Genomic DNA, 26,084 nt, shown 5'->3' with positions numbered 1-26,084 from the left:
CAGAGCAGACCCTGCCATGTGGAACATCCTGTTCCAAGCCCTAGCTGCCAAAACAAGCCCCGATCTCCCCTACCACATGGCAGCCCCAGCCACTGGATGAGGCCTCCCCTCCATCATGCAGCTGCGGCAGGTCCCGGCCCCTCACCACTCTGTCTCAGCCGGTCCCACCCACAGGAGCAGCTGCCTCCCTCATGAGTGTGGCTGCATGGGACTCCAGAGGTGGTGGGCGGGGGAAGAATTTTGTGTTCGCGGCCGTGCATGCGAGTACCTTAGCAGGAACTATGGTTGTCTCTCCAGGGTTTTCATAACAGCAGAGTATATTTAAATGTGAAAAATGTCCTGCCCAATGGGCTTGATGGAGGGCAGCCCTTGTGAGAGGAAAAATGCTCATGAATGGTATTATTATGGTGCACCCTAACAGAATTGGAAAGGTCAGGATATGCATTTAATCAGTCGTTATTTTTAATTGGGTTGCACTGGCATAATGTTGGAGTATTGCTAAGTGAACCAGTCCCCAGAAATCTATTATAAAATTACATTATAAGAAATTCTGTGTCAGAAGAAGTTTAAGTAGTTTTGATTAATTTATATTATCTTCTGTTTTCAGCGTCGGCCAAACCAAGACCACACAGTGATGAATATACCAAGAAGATTCCTCCTCCTAAGCCTAAACGAAATCCCAACACTCAGCTAAGCACATCTTTTGATGAAACATACATCAAAAAGCATGGCCGCATGAAGACAACACTCACTAGGGATTCCTCTTTATCGCAGGTCAGCAGTCCTGCCCCAGACACAGAGGAAGAAGAGCCTGTTTATATTGAAATGGTTGGGAATATACTAAGAGACTTCAAAAAAGATGAGGATGACCAAAGTGAAGCAGTCTATGAGGAGATGAAATACCCTATATTTGATGATGTAGGCCAAGATTCAAAGTGTTCGTGTGAATATGACCATCACAGTTGTTCTTCTCAGTGTGCTACTCCTACAGTGCCTGACCTCGAATTCGCCAAGTCCTCAGTGCCATCTACTCCCAAGGGCTTGCTTTGTGATATTCCCCCACCATTTCCAAATCTACTTTCTCATAGACCTCCACTACTGGTGTTTCCACCAGCACCAGTGCAGTGTTCCCCAAATTCTGATGAGTCTCCTCTAACTCCATTGGAAGTTGCAAAGCTTCCTGTACTAGAAAATGTGTCTTACATCAAACAACAAGCTGGAGCTTCTCCATCTTCACTGCCACCTCATACACCAGGCCATCAAAAACTGGAGAAAGACCAGACAGCATCCCATGGAACTACCACTCCTGGGCACTCCTCCTCACCTCCTCATCCTTCTACCTTATACAGAACACAGTCTCCACATGGCTACCCTAAAAGTCACTCTGCCTCACCCTCTCCTGTCAGTATGGGTAGGTCTCTTACCCCCTTAAGCCTCAAAAGACCTCCACCTTATGACTCTGTACATTCAGGAAGTCTCTCAAGAAGTTCTCCATCAGTGCCTCATTCTACAGCCAGAACTACGTTGCAAGAAGGGGGAAAGATGGTAAATGCCTCAGTCAATACCTACGGGTCATCATCACAGAGTGGTTCACGTTCTAGAACACCAACCAGTCCTTTAGAGGAGTTAACCAGCCTCTTTACCTCAGGACGAAGTTTACTGAGGAAGTCATCCAGTGGCAGAAGATCTAAAGAGCCTGCAGAAAGTAAGTTTTCAATGCATTGTTTAACTGTCTTATCTACATCATTATAGCTCATCATATTTTATTAAATCAGAACTGTGCAAGTAACTATAAAACTCAACATGAATTATATATGTCATATTCCTACTGTCAGAAGAAAGTTGATTACTGATGAAAACTGCTTTTATATCCCATGTTTTTATTTTATATATCAAGGTTTCAAAGCTGTTTATACAGTGTTATGAAGGCTTGCAAGGAGGACTGAAAGGGTACGTCTAGACAGCTGCGCTATTTCGGGGTACTTCTGGTATCCCGAAATAGCTATTCCGTGTCTTTTAAGCAAGCCCATTATTTCAAAACATTACAGGTTCCTTATTCCTACATCCCTATAACCCTCGTTGTATGAGGGTTAAGGGATGTTTTAGAATAGTGGTTTATTTTGAAATTTGGTGCTGTGTAGACATTAGTTTGAAATTCGTTTGAAATAAGATATGCAATCTGCATAGCTCAAATTGCATTTCTTATTCCGAGCTAATGGTGCAGTGTAAACACACCCTAAGAGATTTAAGGCCTAATCCCTGCAAGGTCTTGAGAATCTCTGTTGTGATGCTGAGTGCTGTCTAGTCCCATGGAAGTGCCCTGACCTCGTGGAATTCATAATTCATGGAATCAGGTCCATAAATACTTGAATCATAGACCATAATAAACATCCTAGCTGTTTTCAACAAGTGAATCCCACCACGTAGGTCCCATTAGCTTCTGTGGACATTAAAGGTTGTCAGAATTTTGTGGCTTCTGACCTTTAGACTATGCAAGATGTAACTCTTACTGAAGTCAGCAAGAGAAGAAAAATGATAAGAGTGAACTTGGCACAGATATTGGCATGTCCCCAATCCTCCAAATCAGTGAAACAGAAGACAGTGTCTTAGGATAGAATTTGGCCCTAAGCTTTTAAAGGTGAGCAAAGTGAGTGAGCTTGTTATAATGACTTAGTTTGTGACTTGGATTTCTTGCTGCCTGAATTGCTCGAATGCTTTTATTTGAGAACTGCTGATTTTGTAGCACTGTATTGTATGTTTGTACTATCAATATATTGTATCTTTTTGGCAGCCACAGAACAACAGCGTGCCAAATTCTGGACTGGCTTACATCCTGATAAGTGATGATTTTTAGGATGTCTTCAGGTTACCGAAGTATTTCATAGAGAGATGGGGCATTTTCTGAACTGATTTATAATCTCAGTATCCCCCTGAAGTCAGCATTTGATTCTCCTGTCACTTACAGTCATTTTACACACCCCTACTGCTGTTTTAACACCTCCCCTTGAGACCAATTCTCTTATGTATGTTAGTGTAAATCAGGAGTAACTCCTTTGAAGCCTATGGATTTAAAACTGTGGCAGCGAGAAGGGAATTAGACTCAGTAGGATACACAGAGTATAAATCACTCCAGAAATTAGCCTGATCCACCTGTGATAGTTTGGTAGCCTGCAGACATAAATGCATTGAAAGAAAGCTCCATGATTCAGTAGTTTTGTCACAAATAATTACAGTAATAAAACTACAATAACACCAGATTTGTGTGTGGGATGAAAGCAAATTTGGGTCTAGAATGAGAGAAGGTTCTTTATAATAAAGGACAAATGTGAATTATGTTACAGCATTTAGGAATAATTAAAGTGAAGTGGTGGAGAAACAGTGGAGGAGTAAAACTGGCAATAAACATTATTGCTTGTTAATAAGCAAACAGAAATCCAGCACCTTCCAGGGAATGAGTAAGGTTCTCTCTTTGTCAGTGTACATGGGAGGGCTGGTCTTAGAACCTTGAGAAAGTCCCACAGTGAATGGGCCATTAGTTCCAGATATTGAAATGTCTTTATGCTGCAATTTCACAGATGATTTAAAAAAGAAGCCCTCTATATTCCATTTGACTAAAATTGACAGCAGACTATCAAGGGGCATTTCAGATATGAGTTTAAAGCAGATCTTGAACTCAAGATCTCCACAACAAGCAACTTTCTTATTGGCTTCCCAAGGAACATTTTATTTGCCCTTCCAAGGTCAGTGAATGTGTGTGTTACTGGACATTAGCAGTGAGAAAGAAGAGGAATTAAGCCAAATTTGGTTCCTTTAAGGATTAACCATCCATGTTACGCAGCGAAGCTAAAAGCAAAAGACTCTGGAGTGCTGCTATGTAGAGGAAGTAAACAGACTCTCAGTCTAATCTTGATTTACTTCATGTGGTATTTACGGTGTGATTTAATCTCCTGGGATTACCACAATAAGCAAGAACAGGGGTTGTGCTCAAATACAATAGTGATAGAAACCACTGTAGGATGATGTGTAACTAAGTATGAGATGAGCATTATCTCCCATGTAATTCTACAGAAAAAAATCCACAATAGCACAATTGGAGTAAAATGTGGAGTTTGAAAGTATAATCTGAGCAAGTTTCTCACATTTTCATGGTGTGTAATAACACACAGTAGAAGACAATGTACTTATTTTGAGATCTACTTAAGAAATGTTACTCATACATATCATGCAGAAAGCCTGATGCACACTGCCATATGAATCTAACAAGAGAATTCTGCATCTAGCTTGGTCTGATTAATTTCTGTAAACTTTCTTTTCCCATATGCTCTTCTGTCTGACAAGAATCCAAATTCATATTCTAGATCTTTGGAAAACACTAGGATGAAAATTTCAGCTTTCCCTCTATCATTTTGTGAATTAATTCCTTGGCATATAACAGATTTGAAAACTTCATAGATAGATTATGACGGCTTGAAATCTGAATAAATTCCACTTCCAGCTAAATATACATTATTTGAAAGATTATAATGAAATGTTAAAATCCACAATTTGGTAGATACCAAGAAGGATCAGAAAAATTGAATAATTTTCTAAATCTTCAGATCCTTAACTAAACTTCCAAATCTTCTGAGAATAGTACATCACAAATTCCCTCCCTACCTGTCATACATGTAAAGGGAAATGCTTCATAGGGGGGAAACCACAGACTGTGCAAGATCCTGTGGTTAATCTAAAGGAGAGAGCACTACAACTATTGTTAACTGCATACAAGGATCTTACAGTAAGTGCAGAAACTCACAAACATACGAATCTTTTAGCAGTCATTACTGTAAACTACACAAATTTCCCATTAGCTGGAAAACGTTCATATAAAAATGATGCTTCTTACAAATTTGCTGTAGGAAAGAAGACAGCAATAAAAAATATGGAAACAGAAATTGCAGATCATCATTAAAGCTTTCAGTACCATTTCACCTAACTAAATGAAATGGGCTGAAATTAATGAGCTGGAAAAGAGAATTATAGGTAAAACTGTATTGAGTTTTAACTATCGTCATGTGTTTATGTACGTCTCACTTTGGTTCTACATTATCATCATGGATAGCTACATATTTACTAGATAACATAAAAGACTGAGGTACATAGAAAACAGCATGAGAAAATCTGAAGGCTGTTCATTTCTCTAATTCAGTCTGAATTAAGGATATGGATAAGACAGATACTACATATGCTCTGGGCAAACTGAGTGACTCAGTCAACACAGCTGGATACAGTAGTCATACTTTAACTCTTGCCAATTGCATTAGATAACTAAGAAACCCAGGATAACCAAATAATGTTGCTCTTGGCAGCACTTATCCCTAATTCCTGATGTTAACAATATATTATATATTAAAGGGATGCTGCCAAATTTTAGGTATCATTAAGAAGTTATGTAGAGGGGGCAGGTTCATCTCTATCTTTTGTGTCTGAATACTTAATTCTTCTTTCTTCATTTTTTGTTTAGTGGTTTCTGTTTCCCCTTTCTGTTTTTCCTTGATAGCTTTCTTCCTTTTTGCTTTTCTCTTTATTTTCCATGTGCCCTTTTCTCCCTGCCTTGTATTCTATTTCTTAGACACACTTTTGCCTTTTTCTCCATTGGTAACTATAGACCTGCCTTTCCAAAGAGCACAGCCCCTGCAGTCAGGCCAGATTTTACTAAGAGTTCACTTAGGCACCAGAATCACATGGCCAGCTTTAGAGCAGCTTCTGCATGATGCGTACTGAACTTCTACAGCCAATTTTTGGGAAGTATCATAATGAGAGCTGCTGGGTGCTGCGCACTTCTGAAAATCTGCCTGGGGCTATACAGAAGCTGGGCTCATTTGAAAATCTGCCCTGTAAGTGATAAACTCCTTAGTGTTACAGGTTGTACTTCCCTTGAGGACTGACTGGTCCCAAACAAGGGAGGTTGCTTGACCATAGGAGGTCAATGCTGGTTTGTCTGTTGCCCACCCATCTGCACTCCTGACTCCAGCTGGACTGCCAATCACAGGCCCTGCTGTGGCTGACCCAGCAGGGCTCCCGGCCCTGATAGGGCTGCTGGACCCGCTGCCACAGGCCCGACCCTGATGATAGATGCCAGCCCTGCTGCTGCTTGCCCAGCAGATCTCCTGGTTCCACTGTTGCTGTTCCCAGCCCACTGCCAGACATTGGACCTGCTGTTAAATGCCATCCTTAGTGCTGGTCCCATTCCTGCCAGTCTGGATGTGCTAATGGCCGCTGGCTCCACAACCCAGGCAGGTCTCCCTGACACTGGACCTCCTGCCACTGTATTCACAGCCTCCAGGGCTCTCTGATCCAGGAACATTCATGGTTGTCAGAGAATCCCGATTTTGAGAGGTTCAGCTGTACCACTGAATTGCCTCTTTTGCACTAATGTAATTCCATCCACTGCTACAAAAAGGAATTAAATGAAAGAAAAAAGAAGAAAATGTCTAGGAAAGAAAAAAAATTAGGAAGCTGCTTGTGTATCTATAAATAAATATTGAGAAGAACACACATGCAGAAGAAGGGGTGAAAAAGTGAGCCTGAGAGGAGCAGAAGAATGAGTAGAGTATTGTTTGAATGAAAGAATGTCTTTCTTACACGCCGGCATTAACATAGAAAACACATATTTTGAAATGACACAATAGTTTTGTTAATTGGGACCATGACGTTGTCTCATCTTCTAATTCAACAATTTGGGCTCATGAAAAAATCAGATTCTCTTGGGACTGCTGCAGTATATAGAATCATTGAAGAAGACATAATTTCATAAATAATTACTCAGATTTTTTTTTTTTTTTTTGTAAACAGCTGCTGCTTCTGTTGGATGTGTATGGACTTATTTATTCCTTGTGTTTGCTTCTCAGCTGCTTGATCTCTAAGTACATTTTCCGGTTAGCGCCTCAATCAACATTCTTTTTTATGAAAAAAAGAAAGCTTAAAAATTTATCGTTAAAAAGAAATTGAGAAAAGTCTCTTTCATTTTTGTTGTCCGTGGTTTCACAAGGTAGAAATAGGTTTTATTTTTTGTACATTACATGGCAGGTAGGACATGGGGTTTTCTTGGCCATATTGAACACATTTACAGAAATAAGTCTTTTAAAAATAAATTATAGGCCCCTCCTCTGGCCTGTATTTAATAGTTGCCACTGATAAGCAAATCAACACTTGCTGCACTTGAAGACCTCGCGTTTGCTGATGGGCTCTGAGTTTTGAGTGTCTCTCATTTATCTTCACAGAGCTTTTAAGTCACAAACAATCATGTCTGTAAAATTTAGACCTCTAAGGCCAAATCCTCAGCTTTTGTATCCTAGCATATCTCCACTGAAATCAATGGAACAGTGCATTTGGCTATTAGACATAAACCTTACATTTGTGATTACAAAAACCTATATTCAAAATTGTACAGTCATCTAGAAAAACTGGCATTACATTACACGTTGAGAGCTTATTCCTGCTTTTTCTAAATATATAAACTCCAGAATGCACACCAGATTGATGTGTGCCTAGAAATCATAAAAATAGAAGTAAAAACATTTAACCTTGTGCTATTTTCCAGAAATCCAAACATGCATTTCGTTCAGTTAAATACAATCTGTTGAAATTTATCTTTGAGTCCTTTAGAGAGGAGATATAAATGTAAAGTACATGTATATTCCAAAGTGAAAATAATAATGAAATAACTAGAATTTTAAGCTGTTATTGTAACCCAAAACTAGCCAAAAGAGATCACTTTAGCAAAGTAGATCTGTCTGCCACACGCCTATACCAACTGAGTTTATGTATACAACTTGGGTCTGCTCCTCATGTCTTTTCCCCCCAGTGCATAAGTAGATATCAAGGAAGAGCTCATTCAAACCATGTTCACGTGAAAAATGTTCTTCTTAGCTCTTACAAGTATAAATAGCGAAGCCACAATAGCAGGGTTATGGCAACAGCGGCACTGATGAGCTATGGTGAGTCCATATACACCATTTTCAGCCAGGTTCATATTTGGCATAGCTTACTGGTGCCTCTTCTGTCACTCCCTATGCTACCATGGCTATGCTGCTATTTATTCTCACATTAGCTCCCAGCATATGAATACTAGAGCAGAAGAATCACACCCTTAGCTCATAGTGGGGATGTAGCCTATCTCTTTCAGAGTCTGACCTCCCTTTGTGCCTCCCTCTGGGCATGTGACAGTACAGGCAGTTCCTCTGGCAGCCATAAGCTATGCAAGGAATCTTCTCCTCTGAGAATAGTAATATGTTTCTTTTAGAATGTCACAGCTGTACCTGTACACAAAACTATGGGTACGCTGAGTTTCATACTTGTAACCTGGGATAGAACTCAAGTGCTTCTGTGCTTTCAAGCCCCTCTCCTCTCCAAATTCCAAGAAACAGACCCTCCATATTTTCTATATAACAGAGAATGTTTTTTAGAACCAGCATGTTTATAACACCGATTTTTCACAGATCTGATACAATCCATTACAGAGACTAGCGAATATGTGTATCTGTTCAGAAGACACTCAAAATTAGCTTGCTTAAAAGAAATTGTAGTAAAGAAGAGAGGTAAAAAGGCAGTTATACATTATAGAAAGTAGAATTATTGTTTTTTCATTTCCAAAAGCAACCAAGCCGAAAAGTTTCCCCAGTTTTACCATAAGCAAAAATTTATTTTTGCTAGCAAAAGTCTTCTTTCTATTTCCAAAGTTAGAATCACATCTGGAGGAAGTGTTGAAGGTAATGGTTAAAAGACATTTCCAACCCTTTCTCATGATCAACCTACTATTTCCAAGATCTCCTGAGCCACTGTCATTGCTTCTTGACAAGAGACGGGGGTTACTTTCATGCATTACTTGGGCTTCTTACAGTAAAACAAATTAGCTATAGTATAGGTGTTATTGTAAAAGAGAAGATTGTGGGCATTGTGTAGGGGAGTTAAGAAAATATATAAAATATATAAGTTCCTGGCCAAAGTTCTGAAATCCTTGCAACACTTGTAACTACTGTTGCCCTTCTTAATGTTTCTTAAAATGTCTTTTCCATCCTGATCTACATAATGAAAAATAACAATTACTCAGGTTGACTAAGTTGCTTATCTAGATTTTCTAGAACTGATTTGAGCCCTAGCAGGGTGAGCTCAGTCCTTAAGTGTAGTCAATAAAGGACTGATGCAGAGGCAAGTGAAGTCAGAGTAAGGACTCTTACTTCAATGGTCTTTGTATTACACCTACATTTTGGCAGTGAAGCAAAAGGGTTTTACTTCCTATTGGGGAAAAATTGTTTCATTTAAAAAAAAAAAGCCCCCATCACTCACGATACTTGCATACTCAGACTCTGTTATGGGGTGTAGAAGGAATTAGTAAATGTGACTAGCTGGGACAATCTACATAGTTTTTGGCACATTATGTCTCCTTACCTACCCCCAATCTCTCCATAAAAAACTGCCAAGGATATCTTACCTCCTCACAACCAGTGATATGGGCCTTCCATAGGGTTTCATGGATGGGAAAACCCCAAATGCTCAGAGATATTTATTTGGTTTCTCTAGCTGACATTGATCTCGACATTGAGTTGAGACACGTATGGGATTTACAGAACTTTTAGATGAGTCTGGAAATTGAGAAATAGGAACATACATAATTATTGTTATTTTATTCTTTATTAAAAGGGTTAGGTCCAACTGGGCTTTAATTTTGTATAAAGAGCCATATTACTTTTAGTAATGAGTGGATTCATCCATGGATGATAATTATTTGGTACAAAAATTAACATGCAATTGTCATCTAATCATGTATTAAGTGGGAATAGGAAATGCCAATCTACTGAAAAACTGAGGTGCATCAACTATGATAAAGGGGCATAAGAAATGCAGCATGATATAGGCATTAGTTTGTGACTATGTCAGTAAATCTAGGTATTACTCTCGGTCTGCAGTTGATGTGGACATAACACCACAAACATGTACACATATCCTAAAATTAAGCACATATGTTAGTTCTGGTGGGATCAGGACCCAAACTGGTGGAAGACTAAATAACAGATTTCCTTGCTCCTGAGTCCTATGTTTCAGTCATTCTACTGTTCTATAAAGAACAAAATTCAAGTAGAACATTTCTGTTATTAATGAAAAGCAGGCACACTCATAGGCTGAAAAAAAATAAACCATTACAAGTTAGTACTAATAAATGTGTCCTACTTGGAGCACTGTTAGAAAAATGGCAATTATTTTCCAGGAGAAAACTTTGAATGAAATGAAACAATGTGGCTACGTCTACACTGGCACCTTTTTCTGGAAATGCTTAAAACGGAATAGTTTTCATTATAAGTTTTTCCGGAAAAAGAGCATCTACATTGGCCCCGGCGTTATCGTCGTAACGAAGCGCTTTTCCGGAAAAGCACATCTACATTGGCGGCGTGCTTTTCCAGAAAAGCAGAAGCCCGGAGCCATTTTGAAGAGGGCAAAGTCACCAGACCTTTCCGGGGGCTTGGCCAGAGCGCCATTGAGACACATGCTTAAGGGGGTCTCGCCGGACAGCCGTTGGTCTCCTGCTCCCGTGCCTTGGGGCCTCTGCCAAGGACTGACACGCTTCGCAGGGTCTGTGGTTGCCCTCTGACTTTTGGGGACACCACCCTTTGGCCCCCAACTGCTTTTGCCTGCGGGTTTTTTTTTTCTGCCCTGCTTTGTCTGCTATGGAGCCACGGGTGGCCATGTGCCTGGTCGGGCCCCTGTTGGGGCTGTTCAGGTGGCTGCAGCTCGTGCTGCAGGCCGGTGCCATGGTGTTCATGGACCAGGAGGCAGAGATCGCCTTGGACTCCCTCACCAGGGAGGCTGTGGCAACTGTGTGGCATCAGCACCCGACCGTAGACTGGCCAGTCTGGAGTTTGGAGAGCAGCACCGACTGGTGGGACCGGGTGGTCCTCGGACTATGGGACGACCACCAGTGGATCCGGAATTTCCAGATGAGAAAGCGGACCTTCCTGCAGCTGTGCCCTGGCTCACCCCCGTGCTGCCGAGAGCCACCACCCGGCTGCGGGCACCCATCCCCGTGAAGAAGAGGGTCGCCATCACACTCTGGAAGCTGGCCACACCAGACAGCTACCGCTCGGTGGCCCAGCAGTTCGGGGTGGGAAGATCGACCGTCAGAGTGATCGTCGTGGAGGTAAGTCCCAGGGGGAGTGGGATGGGGGGAGGGTGCTGCACTCCAGGCCCAGGGACAGCCAAGACTCCAGGCTGGGTCGCCCAGGGGTTTCGGCCGTCCCTCCCTTGCACAGGCCCGGTGGGGGGGGCGTGCGGCAAGGGGGGCCCTGGGAGGTAGGGGTGTGTGTGTGTGTGTGTGTGTGTGTGTGTGTGTGTGTGTGTGTGTGTGAGAGAGAGAGAGGACAGAGGGAATCAAGGGGGGGGCCCAAGGGAGCGCACACTCACCCCTGCCGTATGTGATGTGTTCCCTTGTGTTTCTCTGCACCCTTCTGCAGGTCGTCCACGCCATCAACGACGTCCTGCTCCCAAGAGTCATCCGCCTGTGTGACGTGGATGATACCATGGTCGGCTTCGCTGCCCTCGGGTTCCCCAACTGCGGGGGAGCCCTGGACACCACCCACATCCCCATCCAGGCCCCGGAGCATCGAGCAGGCCATTTCATGAACCGAAAGGGGTACTGCTCCATAGTTCTGCAGGCCCTCGTGGACCACCGGGGCCGCTTCCTGGACATTTACGGGGGCTGGTCCGGCCGGGCACACGACGCCCGCATCCTTCGGAACTCTGGACTGTATCGCAGGTTGGAGGCGGGCACCTACTTCCACCGGCGGGACTTGACTGTCGGGGATGTGCCTATGCCCATCTGCGTCGTCGGGGACGCCGCTTACCCCCCGATGCCCTGGCTAATGCGGCCGTACACGGGGCAGCCGGACCAGAACCAGGCCCGGTTCAACGACCGCCTCAACCAGGCCCGAAACCCAGTGGAGCTCGCCTTTGGACGTTTAAAAGCCCGCTTCCGTTGCTTGCTCACCCGTCTTGAGATGGGTGAGCAGAATGCAACGGAGGTCCTGGCCGCGTGCTGCGTGCTCCACAACATTGTAGAGCGCAGTGGGGAGGCCTTCCTCCCTGCATAGATGGCAGCCGAGGTACAGACCTTGGAACAGCCCGACACAGCTGCCGTCCGCCAGGCGCGCCAGGATGCGGTGCGCATCAGAGGCGCCCTGGTGGACATGTTTGCCCAAGCCCCGTAGTAGGGTGGCCTGGGTCTCCCCAGACTACTCCCGCCCGTCTCCTACCCTTCCCCACCCCCTCCCCTTACTTCCCCCCCAATTGTAAAGCGTAGGGTCAAAGCACGTCGGCCGTCATCGAGTCTGTTCGTCGGGTGCATCGGGCTTAGTTAGGGTTTTTCTTTTTAGCTTAGGCTAGGGTTTAGGCCACCATCGCCTGTCCCGAAGAACAGCCACGAGGATGCGCGGTTCGTGCGGAAGGCTGAAGTCAGCGTACCTGATTCCAGTCATCTTCCGTCAAGGGATCTCCTGGCTGTTCCTCTCCTGAGGCCCGGAAGGACCAAAGGATTGAGGTGGCCAGCAACACTACCCAATTGTCCTCCCTGCACCTAGACTATGTTTAATTATCTGTTGTGTGCATCTTGCTAGTTTGTTAGCTATGTAAATATAGTTTGTGGTTTACATTTTACTGAAAAGTGTCAGCATTTATTTCTGCGCCACAAACCACTGACCACTTATGAAGGGTCCCCCCAGTGATAGAGTACAGATTTCGTTCTCCACAGTTTGCCACCATGTTAAAGTTAAGTGGCTACTGTGCATCTCACATGATTTCTTACACTAACTAGAGTTACACAATACCCAATACAGGAATGAACAGCAAAATAGAGACCTGTTTATTTACAAGGGGGGGGAGACCTTCAACTGGGACAGGAAGGGGGGGCAGTTACTGGGACGGGCGGCCCCTGCGAGCGCGTCAGGGCAGGCTGCACACGGAGGTGGCCAGGGGCAGGGGCAGGAACAGGGGCAGGAGCTGGGATGGGAGGGGGCATGAGCTGTGCTACGGGAGGGATGGCGGAGGGATGGCTCTGCCCATGCCATAGTGAATTGCATGCACAATATGTGCCGTCAGCGTGTCCATTGTGGCGTGCATCCCTCAGCACTCGTTGAGGAAGGCAGCCCAGCCATCCTGCCGCCACTGCAGGTCCCCCTGCACCCGCTCTGTGATGGAGACCTGGATTGCCTCCACGGCGTTGACGTGCCGGCGAAGCAGCTGGTCCCTCTGGCGGAGCCTGTGCCACCGGGGTTGGCCTGCTGGGGGTGCCGCTGCTGCTGCAGTGGAGGGTCTGGTGCTGGGTCCCGCTGCAGGGAAGAGAAGAAAGGATGGGTCAGTCAGGCAGGCCGTCCACTGTCCCCACACCTCATGCCCTCCACCCCTGAGCCCAGGTGACCCCACAGTTGTGTGGCTTGGGCCCACTCGGTTCCCCTCCTGCCCCCGTGTTGTATGTTTGCAAGGAGGACCGCCCCTGGAGTAGGGTCCTCCCTCCAGTATTGTAAGCACCGGTCTGTATCCTGGCCCTGTGGAGGGCGGGAGGGTGCTTGTGCTGCGTTCACTTGTGGAACTCCCTGCCGGTGGAGACTGTGAAGGCTTTGGGCTAATCACTGGTGTTTGACAGGGAGCAAGATGCATCCCCACGCAGTGCCTGGGAGCACATCTGGCAGAGGCGGTCTGGGCTCTCAGATCCCCTCATGTGGGATATCTCCTGGACGGAACCAGAAGAGTGACTGGGTGGGGGGGATGTTCCATCCTTGCAGCAAAACTCAGGGGCCCTTCTCCCTCCCACTATCCCTCCCGCAAGCCCGGTAGCCCAGGGACATGTGTGGCCACAGTGGGGACTTCCCTCGGGGAACCTGCCAAGGCACCGAGAGCAGGCGAGGGGCTCGGTGAGGGTCCACGGTCACAGGACCGTGACGCTGCGGTGTACCCAATAGCAGCTGGCTGTGCCTCACAGCGAGGCATGGGACAGTGTGCCGTTCTCCGTGCTGCACCCTTGGCGGAGCTGCGGGCTCTGGGCTGAGTCCCTGGGGCCCTGGCCGGGGCCCCCCCCCCCGCCTTCTGCCCTCCGCCTCTTGGGAGTGCAAACTGCACAAACTCACCCGTGGGTTCCTCCCTGGCCTCGGCCTCGGAGGAGCTGCTGGAGGGGGCCTTCTTGGCAGTGGCTATGCTGGCCTCCTCACTGCCAGACGTGCTGGCGCTGTCCTCTCCCTCCCCTGGCTTGGTGGGATGGTTGATGGGAGGGCGCTGGCAGGTGTCCACAGGGACAGCTGGGGCTTCCAGGGCTGGCTGGCCCAGAAATGCATGGAGCTGGTCGTAATAGGGGCAGGCATCGGGTCCTGCCCCCCTTCCGTTGGTGGCCCGCACATACCCCAGCCGCAGCTCTTTCACTTTGGACCGCACCTGCTCACAGTTGCGGCCGGTTGTCCCTGCTGTGCCAAGTTCTGCACCAGCCGCGTATAGCGGTCTGCATTGCGGCGGCAGGACTGCAGGTCGTGGAGACCCTCCTCCTCCTGCCACAGGTCCAGTAGGGTCTCCAGCTCCCTGGGGGTCCAGGATGGGGCCCGGCGTTTCCGGCCACTGGGGGCTTCCTCCCCTGAGGGTGCAGGTTGCTCACCACCCGGAGCTGCCATGCTGGGCTCAGAGGTGGCTGTTGGGCAGCACAGCGCCACGTGGCAGAGCTCAAGCTGCACGCTCTCCGGCAGGCTCCTGCCACGGGCGCCCAGCAGCCTCCGAGCTCTTTAAGAGCTCGGGTTACCAGGAAGTCCAAGGCTCCTACAGGGTCTCGCGGCATCCAAAGCGCTTTTTTCTGTGTCTTCTGCTTTTCCAGAAAAGTTGTCTACACTGGCCCTTTTCCAGAAAAGCTTTTCTGGAATAAGGACTTATGCCCAAGCGGGAACAGCGTAGGGTTTCCGGAATAGCGGCTGATTTTGTACAGTAAAGCGTCGTTGCTTTTCCAGAAATTCAAGGGGCCAGTGTAGACAGCTCGCAGCTTATTCCGGAAAAGCAGCTGATTTTCCGGAATAAGTGGCCCAGTGTAGACATAGCCTGTGAGTTTGTTGAAACAAAGCATAGATTTATTTTATTTGTCATCTACATGAAATTTTTAAAAAACTGATCCTATTTTATTTGATTTACGTAAAAATTAAAAATTTAATTTTTCATGTGTGTGATATTTTCCCAGCTCTTCTACTTCCACCCTTTTCCCACTGGCAAAGTGAGAGAAAAGGGAGAATAAAAAGGGGTGAGGGGAGTAAAAATTTGAAAAAAATATTTTTTAATCAAAACTGAAACATGAGTGTTTCAATTCAATGTAAACAAAATGTTCATTTAAGAACTAAATGAAAAAGATTATTTTGATAAAAATATGGACTATTTCAACAGGAAAATATTAGTGTAAAAAATTGGCACAGTTCAAACAGTTCTATTTTGTATAACCAACCAACCAACACCCCCAGCTATCACCGAGACACTACTGACTTACTAAGGAAACTACAAAACATCGATAACCTCCCCAATAACACCATCCTTGCCACCATGGATGTAGAAGCTCTATACACCAACATCCCACATGAAGTCGGATTACAAGCTATTAGAAACACTATCCCAGAGGACACCACTGCCAACCTGATAGCAGACCTATGTAACTTTGTTCTCACCCACAATTATTTCCAGTTTGAGAACAACTTATACCTCCAGATCAGCGGCACAGCCATGGGTACACGCATGGCCCCACAGTATGCTAATATCTTTATGGCTGAACTAGAACAATGTTTCCTCAACTCCCGTCCCCTTTTACCCCTTCTCTACTAACGCTACATCGATGACATCTTTATGATCTGGACGCATGGCCAAGAAACACTAGAGACATTCCACAGAGATTTCAACAACCTACACCCCACCATTAACCTCAGCCTGGACCATTCCACACGAGAGATCCATTTCCTGGACAGCACAGTACAAATCAACAATGGAAAATTAGACACCACCCTCTACAGAAAACCCACTGACTCATACAGTTACCTACATGCTTCCAGCTCCTATCCAGTACACACCATACGATCCATCATCTATAGCCAAGCCCTTCGATACAACCGCATCTGCTCTAATCCCACTGACAGAGACCAGAAACTTCAGGATCTCTACCAAGCATTTAGAAACCTCAACTACCCACCCGGAGAAATAAAAAAGCAAATTGAAAGAGCCAAACGAATACCTAGAAACCATCTACTATAAGACAGACCCAAGAAAACTAGCAATAGAACACCACTTGTCATCACCTACAGCTCCCAACTTAAACCTGTCCAACACATTATCAATAAATTACAGCCTATACTGGAACAGGACACTAAACTCCAAGAAGCTCTGGGAGACAGACCCATAGTGTCCTATAGACAACCACCTAACCTCAAGATGATTCTTACCAACAACCACAGGACATACCACACTAATACCAACCCTGGTACTTTCCCTTGCAGCTTTGCCAGCTTTGTCCACATATTCACTCTGCTAACACCATTATTGGGCCTAACCAAGTGAGTTATAAGATCAAGAATACATATTCCTGCGCCTCCAGAAATATAATCTATGCTATCATGTGCTGAAAGTGTCCGTCTGCTATGTACGTTGGACAAACGTCTCAGACACTTCGCCAAAGAATCAATGCCCACAAAGCAGACATTAGACAGGATCACAAAGAAAAAACAGTTGCTTGCCATTTCAACCAGAAAGGACACTGTCTGAATGACCTACTCACCTGCATCCTACTTCAGAAGACATTCAAATCTGCACTTGAAAGGGAATCCTCTGAACTGGCAATCATGCTAAAATTCGACACTCTCCGCAGTGGGCTGAACAAAGACCCCAGCTATCTTACCCATTACAAAGATAGCTTCCCCAATTATCACCTCTAATAGTATTAACTCACAGACATCTACCCTTCCCCACCTCTAATATCATTAACTCACAGGCATTCACCTTCCTTCCCCCCCCCCCCCCCCCCCCCGGATCTCCCTTCTGTTCTGAAATGTGATTTGTCCTTTTCATATGTGTTCTTTTTTTTTTAATTGTATCCTTTGGAATATATGGCTGTGACTATTTTCTTCCACTATTTGATCTGAGGAAGTAGGTCTGGCCCACGAAAGCTCATCATCTAATAAACCATCTTGTTAGTCTTTAAAGTGCTACATAGTCCTGTATTTTGTTTCTACTTTGTATAAGAAACCTTCAACAAAAATGTTCAACAGTTCCATTATGCCACTTGTTTCTATTGAAAGAGACTACATTTCCAAGTGATATTTTAAACTTCTACCCAGGAATTGTGTGCATTCCCCATTTTGTTAAAGTGATCCTCTAGTTCAGCTTTACTAAGTCAACATCACTTTCTCTTGTGGGTCCCAGGTTGTCCTGCTTTTTCACTCCATTAATCAACATATTTTCAGGGGTTTTTACTTTTAAGAAAATAAAAGTAGAAAATGTTTGTTCAAGACTTATTATTTCATTGATTGGAACAGACCCTGTGCTTACCAAGATTCAGTCCACTGGAATGTTGTGTGTTAAGAACAGTGTTGGGAACAATAAGTATAGTTGAATGAGCGTAGACACCAACCAAGTTCTTTTATTCAGTATGAATGTTAATATCAATTCTTCATTCAAACAGCAAGTTGATGGAAAAAATCTTCCACTCTGATGACTTAGGAACAGACTGTGGTCCAGTATTGTCTCCCTGTGGACATTACAAGATGCTTCATAGAATATGAGAACTGGAAGGGATCTTAAGAGGTCATCAAGTCCAGTCCCCTGCCCTCATAGCAGTACCAAGCCAACAGCTAGATCATCCCTGACAGATATCTCCAATGATGGAGATTCCACAACCTCCTTAACCAATTTGTTCCAGGGCTTAACCACCCTGATAGTGAGAGAGGTTTTCCTAATATCCAACCTAAACCTTCCTTGCTGCAATTTAAGCCTATTGCTTCATGTCCTATCATCAGATATTAAGGAGAACAATATTTCTCCCTCCTTCTTGTAACATCCTTTCAGGTACTTCAAAGTTGCTATCATGTCCCCTCTCAGTATTCTCTTTTCCAAACTAAAAAACCCAGTTTTTTCAGTCTTCCCTCCATAGGTCATGTTATATAGACCTTTAATTATTTTTGTTGCTCTTCTCAAGACCTTCTCCAGGCCTAATCAGTGCAGAGTAAAGGGAAAGAATTACTTCTCGTGTCTTGCTCACAACACTCCTGTTAATGCATCCTTGAATGATGTTTGCTTTTTTTTTTTTTGCAATAGTGTCACACTTTTGACTCTGTGGTCCACTATGACCCATAGATCCCTGTCTGCAGTACTCCTTCCTAGACAGTCACTTCCCATTTTGTATGTATGAAACTCATTTTTCCTTCCTAAGTGGTGTACTTTGCATTTCTCCTTATTGAACATCATCCTATTTACCTCAGACTGACCATTCCTCCAGTTTGATATGACCTTGTCCTCCAAAGTACTAGCAGTTCCTCCCATGTTGGTATTATCTGTAAACTTTATAAACATACTCTCTATGCCATTATCTAAATCATGGATGAAGATATTGAACAGAACCCAGTCTCAAAACCGATCCCTGCAAAATCTCACTTATGTCCTTCCATCATGATAGTGAACCATTAATAACTACTCTCTGAGAACAATTATCCAACCAGTTATGCACCCACCTTATAGTTGCCTCATCTAGGTTGTATTTCCTTAGTTTATTGATAAGAAGTCATGCGAGACTGTACCTAATGCTTTATTAAAGTATAGGTATGCCACATCTACTGCTTCTCCCTTATCCACAAGGCTTGTTAGCTTTCTTTGATCTATATCAGGTTGGTTTCACATGATTTGTTCTTGACAAATCCATGCTGACTGGGTTTCTCTTCAGCTCTTGTAAATCTTTCACCTTAATATCTTCAAGAGATTTGGAGATAGATTCCTTAATTTTTTACTCCATTGTCTTTCTTGGCACAGAAGTTAAGCTGACTGGTTTATTGTTTCCTGGGTTGTTCCTATTTCCCTTTTTATAGATGGGTACTATATTTGCCCCTTTCCAATCTTCTGGAATCTCACCCATCTGCCATGACTTTTCAAAGATGATAGCTAAAGGCTCAGATACCTCCTCAATCAGCTCCTGGAGTATTCTAGGATGCGTTTCGTCAGGCCCTGGTGACTTGAAAACATCTCACTTTTCTAAGTAATTTTTAACTTGTTCTTTTCCTATTTTAACTTTGGAACCTACCCAGTTTTCACTGGCATTCACTATGTTAGGTGTTCAATTGCCACCAACCTTCTTGGTGAAAACCAACACAAAGAAGTTGTTAAACAGATCTGGCATTTCCACATTTTCTGTTATTGTTTTCCCCTCTTCATTGAGCAATGGGCCCACCCTGTCCTTGGTCTTCCTCTTGCTTCTAATATATTTGTAGAATGTTTTCTTGTTACCCTTTGTGTCTCTAGCTAGATTGAGCTCCTTCTGTGCCTTCACCTTTCTCATTTACTTCTACATACTTGAGTCATTTGTTATATTCATCCTTTGCACTTTGAGCTAGATTCCAATTTTATAGGACTCCTTTTTTATTTTTAGACCATTCAAGATTTCCTAGTTAAGCCAAAGTGTTCTTTTGCCATATGTCCTATCTTTTCTATGAAGTGGAATAGTGTGTTCTTGCACCCTTAATAGTGTCTCTTTGAAAAACTGCCAACTGTCTTCAATTGTTTTTCCTCTTCAATTTGCCTCCAATTGGACCTTACCTACCAGCTCCCTGAGTTTACTGAGGTCTGCCTTCTTGTCTTTATTTTGCTGTTCTCCCTTCTACCATTCATTAGAATCATGAACTATCATTTCATGATCACTTTCATGCGAGCTGCCTTCCACTTCTAAATTCTCATCCAGTTCCTCCCTATTTTAAAAAAATCCAATCTAGAACAGCCTGCCCCCAGTAGGTGCAAGGGAGCCTTGCAGTAGACAATGGTGGAATCATCTGCAGTCCACATTAAGTCTCAAATAGTTAGATGCAGGCTTAAATCCTGAAGCATGAGGTTTGATATTCCTAAAATAGCCGAACATTGTATGAGCCCTAGGATAATACATGTATCCATGGAAACATCCCACAACCAACCAGTTATTTTCAGAACAGTGTAAACCACTATATATTCAAAGTAATTTCCAGCAGTACTTTCTCTCAGTAGAATATGAATTATATTCACCCCCAACAGAACTACCTCTGGATGAGTTCACAACTCTTCTTATTGTTACAGTGTGAAAAGACCAATCTCTGTTTTCTGCTATAAGAGTCATAGAGTTTAAGGCCAGGCGGGTCAACCAGGTCATCTGCAGACAGAGAAAGACATAGTACCTGCCTCAAAGTATAAGACCCCATTCCTAAAAAAGGCATATATGCCCAACTTGATTTCAGTAGGACATACTTTGCTAGCAAACTAAACACATGGAAGATGGAGTAAAAAAAAAACCGTCACAGAAATGATGATAAAGATAGACATGTAATAAACAAGAAAGGTGATTAATGGGGTTTAATGTACACTTTATGACTTAGGTCTTTACATTTGCTGTTTTTTTTAACCTTGTCTCTGGTCTTATTTATTGTAACCCATATTTTTTAAAATTTCTGTGGGGCAAATTTCACACACTTATGCCCACTGAAGAGTACCTTACTCCACAAACAGTCCCACTAAAGTCATTGTCACCACTTTGAAGCTATCACAGTTACGAAATAAGGAGCTTACTCAATAGGAGCCAAGTTGCCAGATTCTGGCTCTATTTTTTCCGTTTTGAAAGTGATTTACCTATTTTAAATATATCTGTTTTTCTACTTTAGAAACGTTACCTGTTTTCTGACTAATTCTATGAATGTCCTTCCCTCATTGTTTAATTATTTTTACATTTCAGCTTTGGGTTCTTGTCTAACTTCTATTTTTGTATTACCCTAATGCTTATTTTACTAATCCTTTGTTTTCACAAAATTATCATCCTATTTCTACTTTTTGTTTTCTATAAATTCAGCCCACCTAGGGCTATGAACTACTCACCACACCCCAGTGCCCTCCTTTAATATCTTATATCCCCATAAAATTCCCCACTTGTAAACCTTTAGGGCATGTTTACACTGAGGAGTTATTTTGAAATGAACCCCCTCTATTTCAAAATGATAAGGTGAGCATCCACATTAGCAAGCCCATTATTTTGAAATTATTTCAAAATAACAGTCTTGTTGGCTGTGTCTAAATTACATCCCTCTTTTGACAGAGGGATGTAAATTGGGCACTTGGAAATTGCAAATGAAGCTGGGATTTGAATTTCCCTCACTTCATTTGCATAATCACGTAATGGTGCTCTTTCAAAAAAGCGCTACTTTGAAAGTAAAACTGCGGTCTAGATGCGGTTCTTTCGAAAAGGGAAGGACATTAATAGAATTCAAATCCCTTGATTTACAGGATCTTTCAAAAAAACCTTCCCTTTTCGAAAGAATCGCGTCTATACCGCAGTTTTACTTTCAAAATAACGCTTTTTTGAAGGAGCACCATTACGTGAGTATGCAAATGAAGCACGGGAAATTCAAATCCTGGCTTCATTTGAAGTTTCGAAGTGCCTAATTTACATTCCTCTGTTGAAAGAGGGCTGTAATCTAGACGTACCCATTATGTCAAAATAATAACTCCTGCTTGTCATAAGGTATAATGCTTATTTTAAGATTGTTATTTTGAAATAGTGTTAGTGTGGATGCTCAGTTGCTGTTATTTTGAAATAATTTGCCTCCAGGGGTCTCTCATAGCTGTTCTTTTGGCCACTCAGCTGAACACACACACACCTGACAACTCCATGGCTCCCAATTTCCTTCAGACTTTAAAGCTGCAGGCAGACTTTAAAGCTGCAGGCAAAAGGGCTTGTGGCACAATATGGTCTCTGCTAGCTACATGCCACACAGCAGCCTGACTTTGAGCCATGTCCAACCCCCAGCACTCCCTCTGAGTCCCCCACGGCTACCAGTATACCTGCAGCCACCTCAGAAGCCCCCAGCCGGGAGTGAAAGAGGACACCAGCCAGGACTGATACAGAGATCCTGGATCTCATCGAAGTCTGGGGTGAAGAGACAAACCTCGAGGATCTCCACACCAGCTGGTGCAATGCTGATGTGTACATCTAGATGGCCACCAGCATGGCCCAGAAGGGGCTCAGCCGCATCCTGGACCAGGGCTGATGAAAATTAAAGAACTACAGCAGTCCTACAAGAAGGCCAGTGAACAAAGTTCCCACTCCGATGTCACAGACCTGCTGCTACTATGAGCAGCTGGATGCTGTTCTGGGGAGGGGGTGGGAGGCAGTCACCTCTCCCTCTGCTCCATCTTTGACTCCGGCCAGAACATGCCTGTTGTCAGCCTCCACAAGGATGGGGATGTGCCAGTGGGCCCTTCTGGGCAGCCGAAGCTTCACGAGGTACCCGAGGCAGGCACCAGTCTCAGCCCCTTGGTGAACCCCTCTTCCTGCCTTTCTTCCCCTTCCTTCCCCTCCTAGGTTCTTTCTCTAGTCCCTTCCCTGTTGTATAATAAAAATATCAGAGTTGTTTTTCCAAATAAAATAGGCTTTATTATTTGGTCTGCAAGGGAGGGGGGAAGGAGGGAAGGGAGGGCAGGGGAAGGAAAGGCAAACCAGGACAATGCAGAGGCCCCTTGTGGGGAGGTCCAGGGGAGAGTCTCACAGGTGGCCTTGGCTGAAACTTTCCCTCAAGGTCTCCCAGATGAGCAAAGTCCCCGATGGGCTCACCAAATGGCAGTAGTACCCAGCTGCTCAAAAGCCCTGGCCAGCTGCTCTGTCTCTGCCCCTCCCCCCCAATCCTGGCAGGAAAGTCTCCCCCTTGTTCTAACAAAAGTTGTGGAGCACACAGCAGGCTGCCACCACCTGGGGGATGTTCCAGGCAGCTGAGGAGACTCTGGAACTTCCCCTTGAGATTGACGAAGGTACCTTCCATCACCATGCGGCACCTGCTCAGACGGGTGTTGAAGGTCTCTTTGGTGGGGTCCAGGATGTCCTTATAGGGCTTCATAAGCCAGGGGAGCAAGGGGTAAGCTGCATCACCCAGAATGTACATGGGCATGTCCAACTCTGATGGTGCCATCGGAGAAAAAAGTATCGGTGTGCAACCCTGTGGAAGACGCTTAAGTTTTGGAAGATGCAAGCATTATGTGCCTTCCCGACCAGCCAATGTAAATAAATGTCTGTGAACCATCCCTTGTGGCCCACAAGGGCCTGGAGCAGGTTGGAAAAATACCTCTTCCTATTTATATATTTGGAGGCACGGTAGTTGGGGATCAGATGGGAATGTGGGTGCTGTCAATTGCTCCCCCACCATTGGGGAAGTCTCTGGCAGGAAAGCCAGTGATAATGGGATCCACATTGCCTAGGGTGATGACCCTCCACAGCAGGATGACATTGATGGCCTTGACCACTTCGGGTATGTCTACACTACCCTGCTAGTTCAAACTAGCGGGGTAATGTAGGCGTACCACACTTGCAAATGAAGCCCGGGATTTGAATTTCTGGGGCTTCATTTGCATAAGCTGGGAAGCCGCCATTTTTAAATCCCCGCTGGTTCGAACCCCGTGCAGCGCGGCTACACGGGGTTCGAACTAGGTAATTCGGACTAGGATGCCTATTCCGAACTACCGGTACACCTCATTCCACGAGGTGTACCGGTAGTTCGGAATAGGCATCCTACTCCGAACTACCTAGTTCAAGCCCCGTGTAGCCGCGCTGCACGGGGTTCGAACCAGAGGGGATTTAAAAATGGCGGCTCCCCGCTTATGCAAATGAAGCCCGGGAAATTCAAATCCCGGGCTTCATTTGCAAGTGCGGTATGCCTACATTACCCCGCTAGTTCGAACTAGCGGGGTAGTGTAGACATACCCTTCCTGCTTGCAATTCAGGCTCCAATCAGTGTGGACGTGCTATTTCAATGTAATTCTGCACTATTTCGATGGTGCCTTGTAGTGTGGATGACCTGTTTCAAAATAGTTATTTTGGGAGTTATTATTTCAAGATAATTTCCCATTGTAGACATAGCCTGAGATAGCTACAGAAGATCAGTCAATTCTTATCTTCCAAGATTTTCCCTATTCTGTCTGCTAGCAGAGGGAGTATATCTCCACTGTATTTATATGTGAGTAAAAACTCATTCTAGGAGTGGAGCCAGAATTTGAACAATGGCAGAGTCAGGCATGTGCATGGGTTACTGGTGGTACCAAATTCAATGATATCTATTGGCTAGAAAAAAGGCAATGCATATGCCTATAGGCTGCCAGTGTGTCAAAGTGGGGGTGCCTCTCTGCTAGTTCTGCAATGATCCATTCCATGGGCACATGTGCTAAATTAATATTTAGATGTATTTCAGTCTTGTCTCCTGGAGTGTTGGGTGGTTTCTGAAACTCTCCATTGATTTTGCATGGAACTAGGTCAGAACTGCTTTTAATTGAGCAAGCCGGTTGCTCCAATTCTCACTTAACTGTAAGAAATGAATATTAAAAATTGATATGAAAAGCAAACTTCTGCTTAATTAGCAACCAGATAAAGAGGGACTTGACAAGCCACAAGCTTAATGAAGATCAGGAAAAGGCTTTTATTGGCAGTGTAATATATTCATAATTGTTTGTTATAAATATAATTTCTTAAAGCATTGAATATTTCATTTTGCAATATTTATACCCTGTTTATTTCCTTTGTGGTGTTTTTTAAAAGCTTTGTACACCATGGTCTTCACTGAGCAGACAAATAACTGCACATCAAAGAGGTAAGTATAATACTCAGACGTTACGAAGAAGAATCCATTCCAAGATTTTGAAGTGCCTTATAAAGATGAGTAAAATTTTATCCCTAACTTACAGATAAATACACTGAGGCACAAAGGTTAGATGTAGGATTTTCAAATAGGCTTGGCATTGTCCTAACTCTGCTCTTTCTGGAGTCAGTAGTAAAGCTTTCATTGACGTCAGTGAGAGGAGAGTAATGCCAACTTTAAGTATTTTTAAAATCCACCCCCAAATGATTTATCCTGCAGATTTATGCACATTTATTTGTTTAGATGCTGTGAGCAGAAAAATGTATTCCTCAGATTAACAGAGTTCTATGCTTAGAATGACTTTTAAAGGTTTTAGGTTTATGGCAGACAGAAATAAAAGAATGAATAAAACCTGGATTATTAGTTTATACATTTCAGATTACAGAGAAATGGTTAGCAATGCAGCCCTCATTTGCAGTTCTTTCACACTACTTCTTGTTTGCCACCTTTAAAATGATTTTGCTGTTTGTCAGTTAGCATTGCAGTAAGAAGGCAACATGACCTAGAATTAATGTGCATTTAAGCAGCTTGTGGCAGGCTGGCCACATAAAGTATATTTGTTGCAATGATAGCTTTTTAGGTAAAACATTTTCCCTAGCTCCGATTGTCAGATTAGTTTGGTCTAAACTATGGCTGATTAGCTGGTTTTCTCAGGTTGTTTAGAGCTTACAGATCTTCCAGAACCACAAATCACATCAAACCCTGTTCCATTCACCTATTAAGAGATCTTTCATAATGTTTAAATCATACATGTCAATTATTTTAAAATATGTGCTGTGGCAGAGATTTTAGCTGCCATCTTTCTCATCAAATGAGAAGATGAAATAAATATGGAAAGTACACGTTTCTGAATATTGAAATGCAATGACATATAAAAGTGGTTCAAGCATTTGAACTCCTTTATGGAAATCTCTCTGAAGGGGTATCCATAAATATTTAAAGCAGCAAATTATTTTGAGAAATGTACATTGTATGAACTATTTTGAGTTCAGAATTATTGACCCATAAAGACACTTTCCATAATGATACTCAGTTTTTAAAATTCAACATTTGTCTATGAAAAGATTTACCTTCAGATATGTGGTTCAAGAAACTCATGTAACACAGGGCTTCTCTGGCTCTTGCTAATTCCAACCATCTGACTGAGATAACAGCGGTATA

At 43.9% G+C, this 26,084-nt stretch overlaps 1 protein-coding gene across 1 annotated transcript in view; it reads left to right on the top strand.

Moving 5' to 3' along the window:
- Nucleotides 1-26,084, top strand: part of NYAP2 (neuronal tyrosine-phosphorylated phosphoinositide-3-kinase adaptor 2) — a 159,337-nt gene that overhangs the window by 116,142 nt on the left and 17,111 nt on the right. The window contains exon 3 of the mRNA XM_089780858.1: nucleotides 608-1,705. Within this exon, the coding sequence (XP_089636984.1) occupies nucleotides 608-1,705 (1,098 nt within the window). The remainder of the gene's footprint in view (nucleotides 1-607; nucleotides 1,706-26,084) is intronic.

This window comes from Pelodiscus sinensis, chromosome 10 (assembly GCF_052426305.1).
Source record: "Pelodiscus sinensis isolate ZL-2025 chromosome 10, ASM5242630v1, whole genome shotgun sequence".
In the NCBI taxonomy this organism is placed as follows: Eukaryota; Metazoa; Chordata; order Testudines; family Trionychidae; genus Pelodiscus; species Pelodiscus sinensis.
Note: the sequence above shows the minus strand (reverse complement) of the source record. Positions and strands in the feature narration are given on the sequence as shown.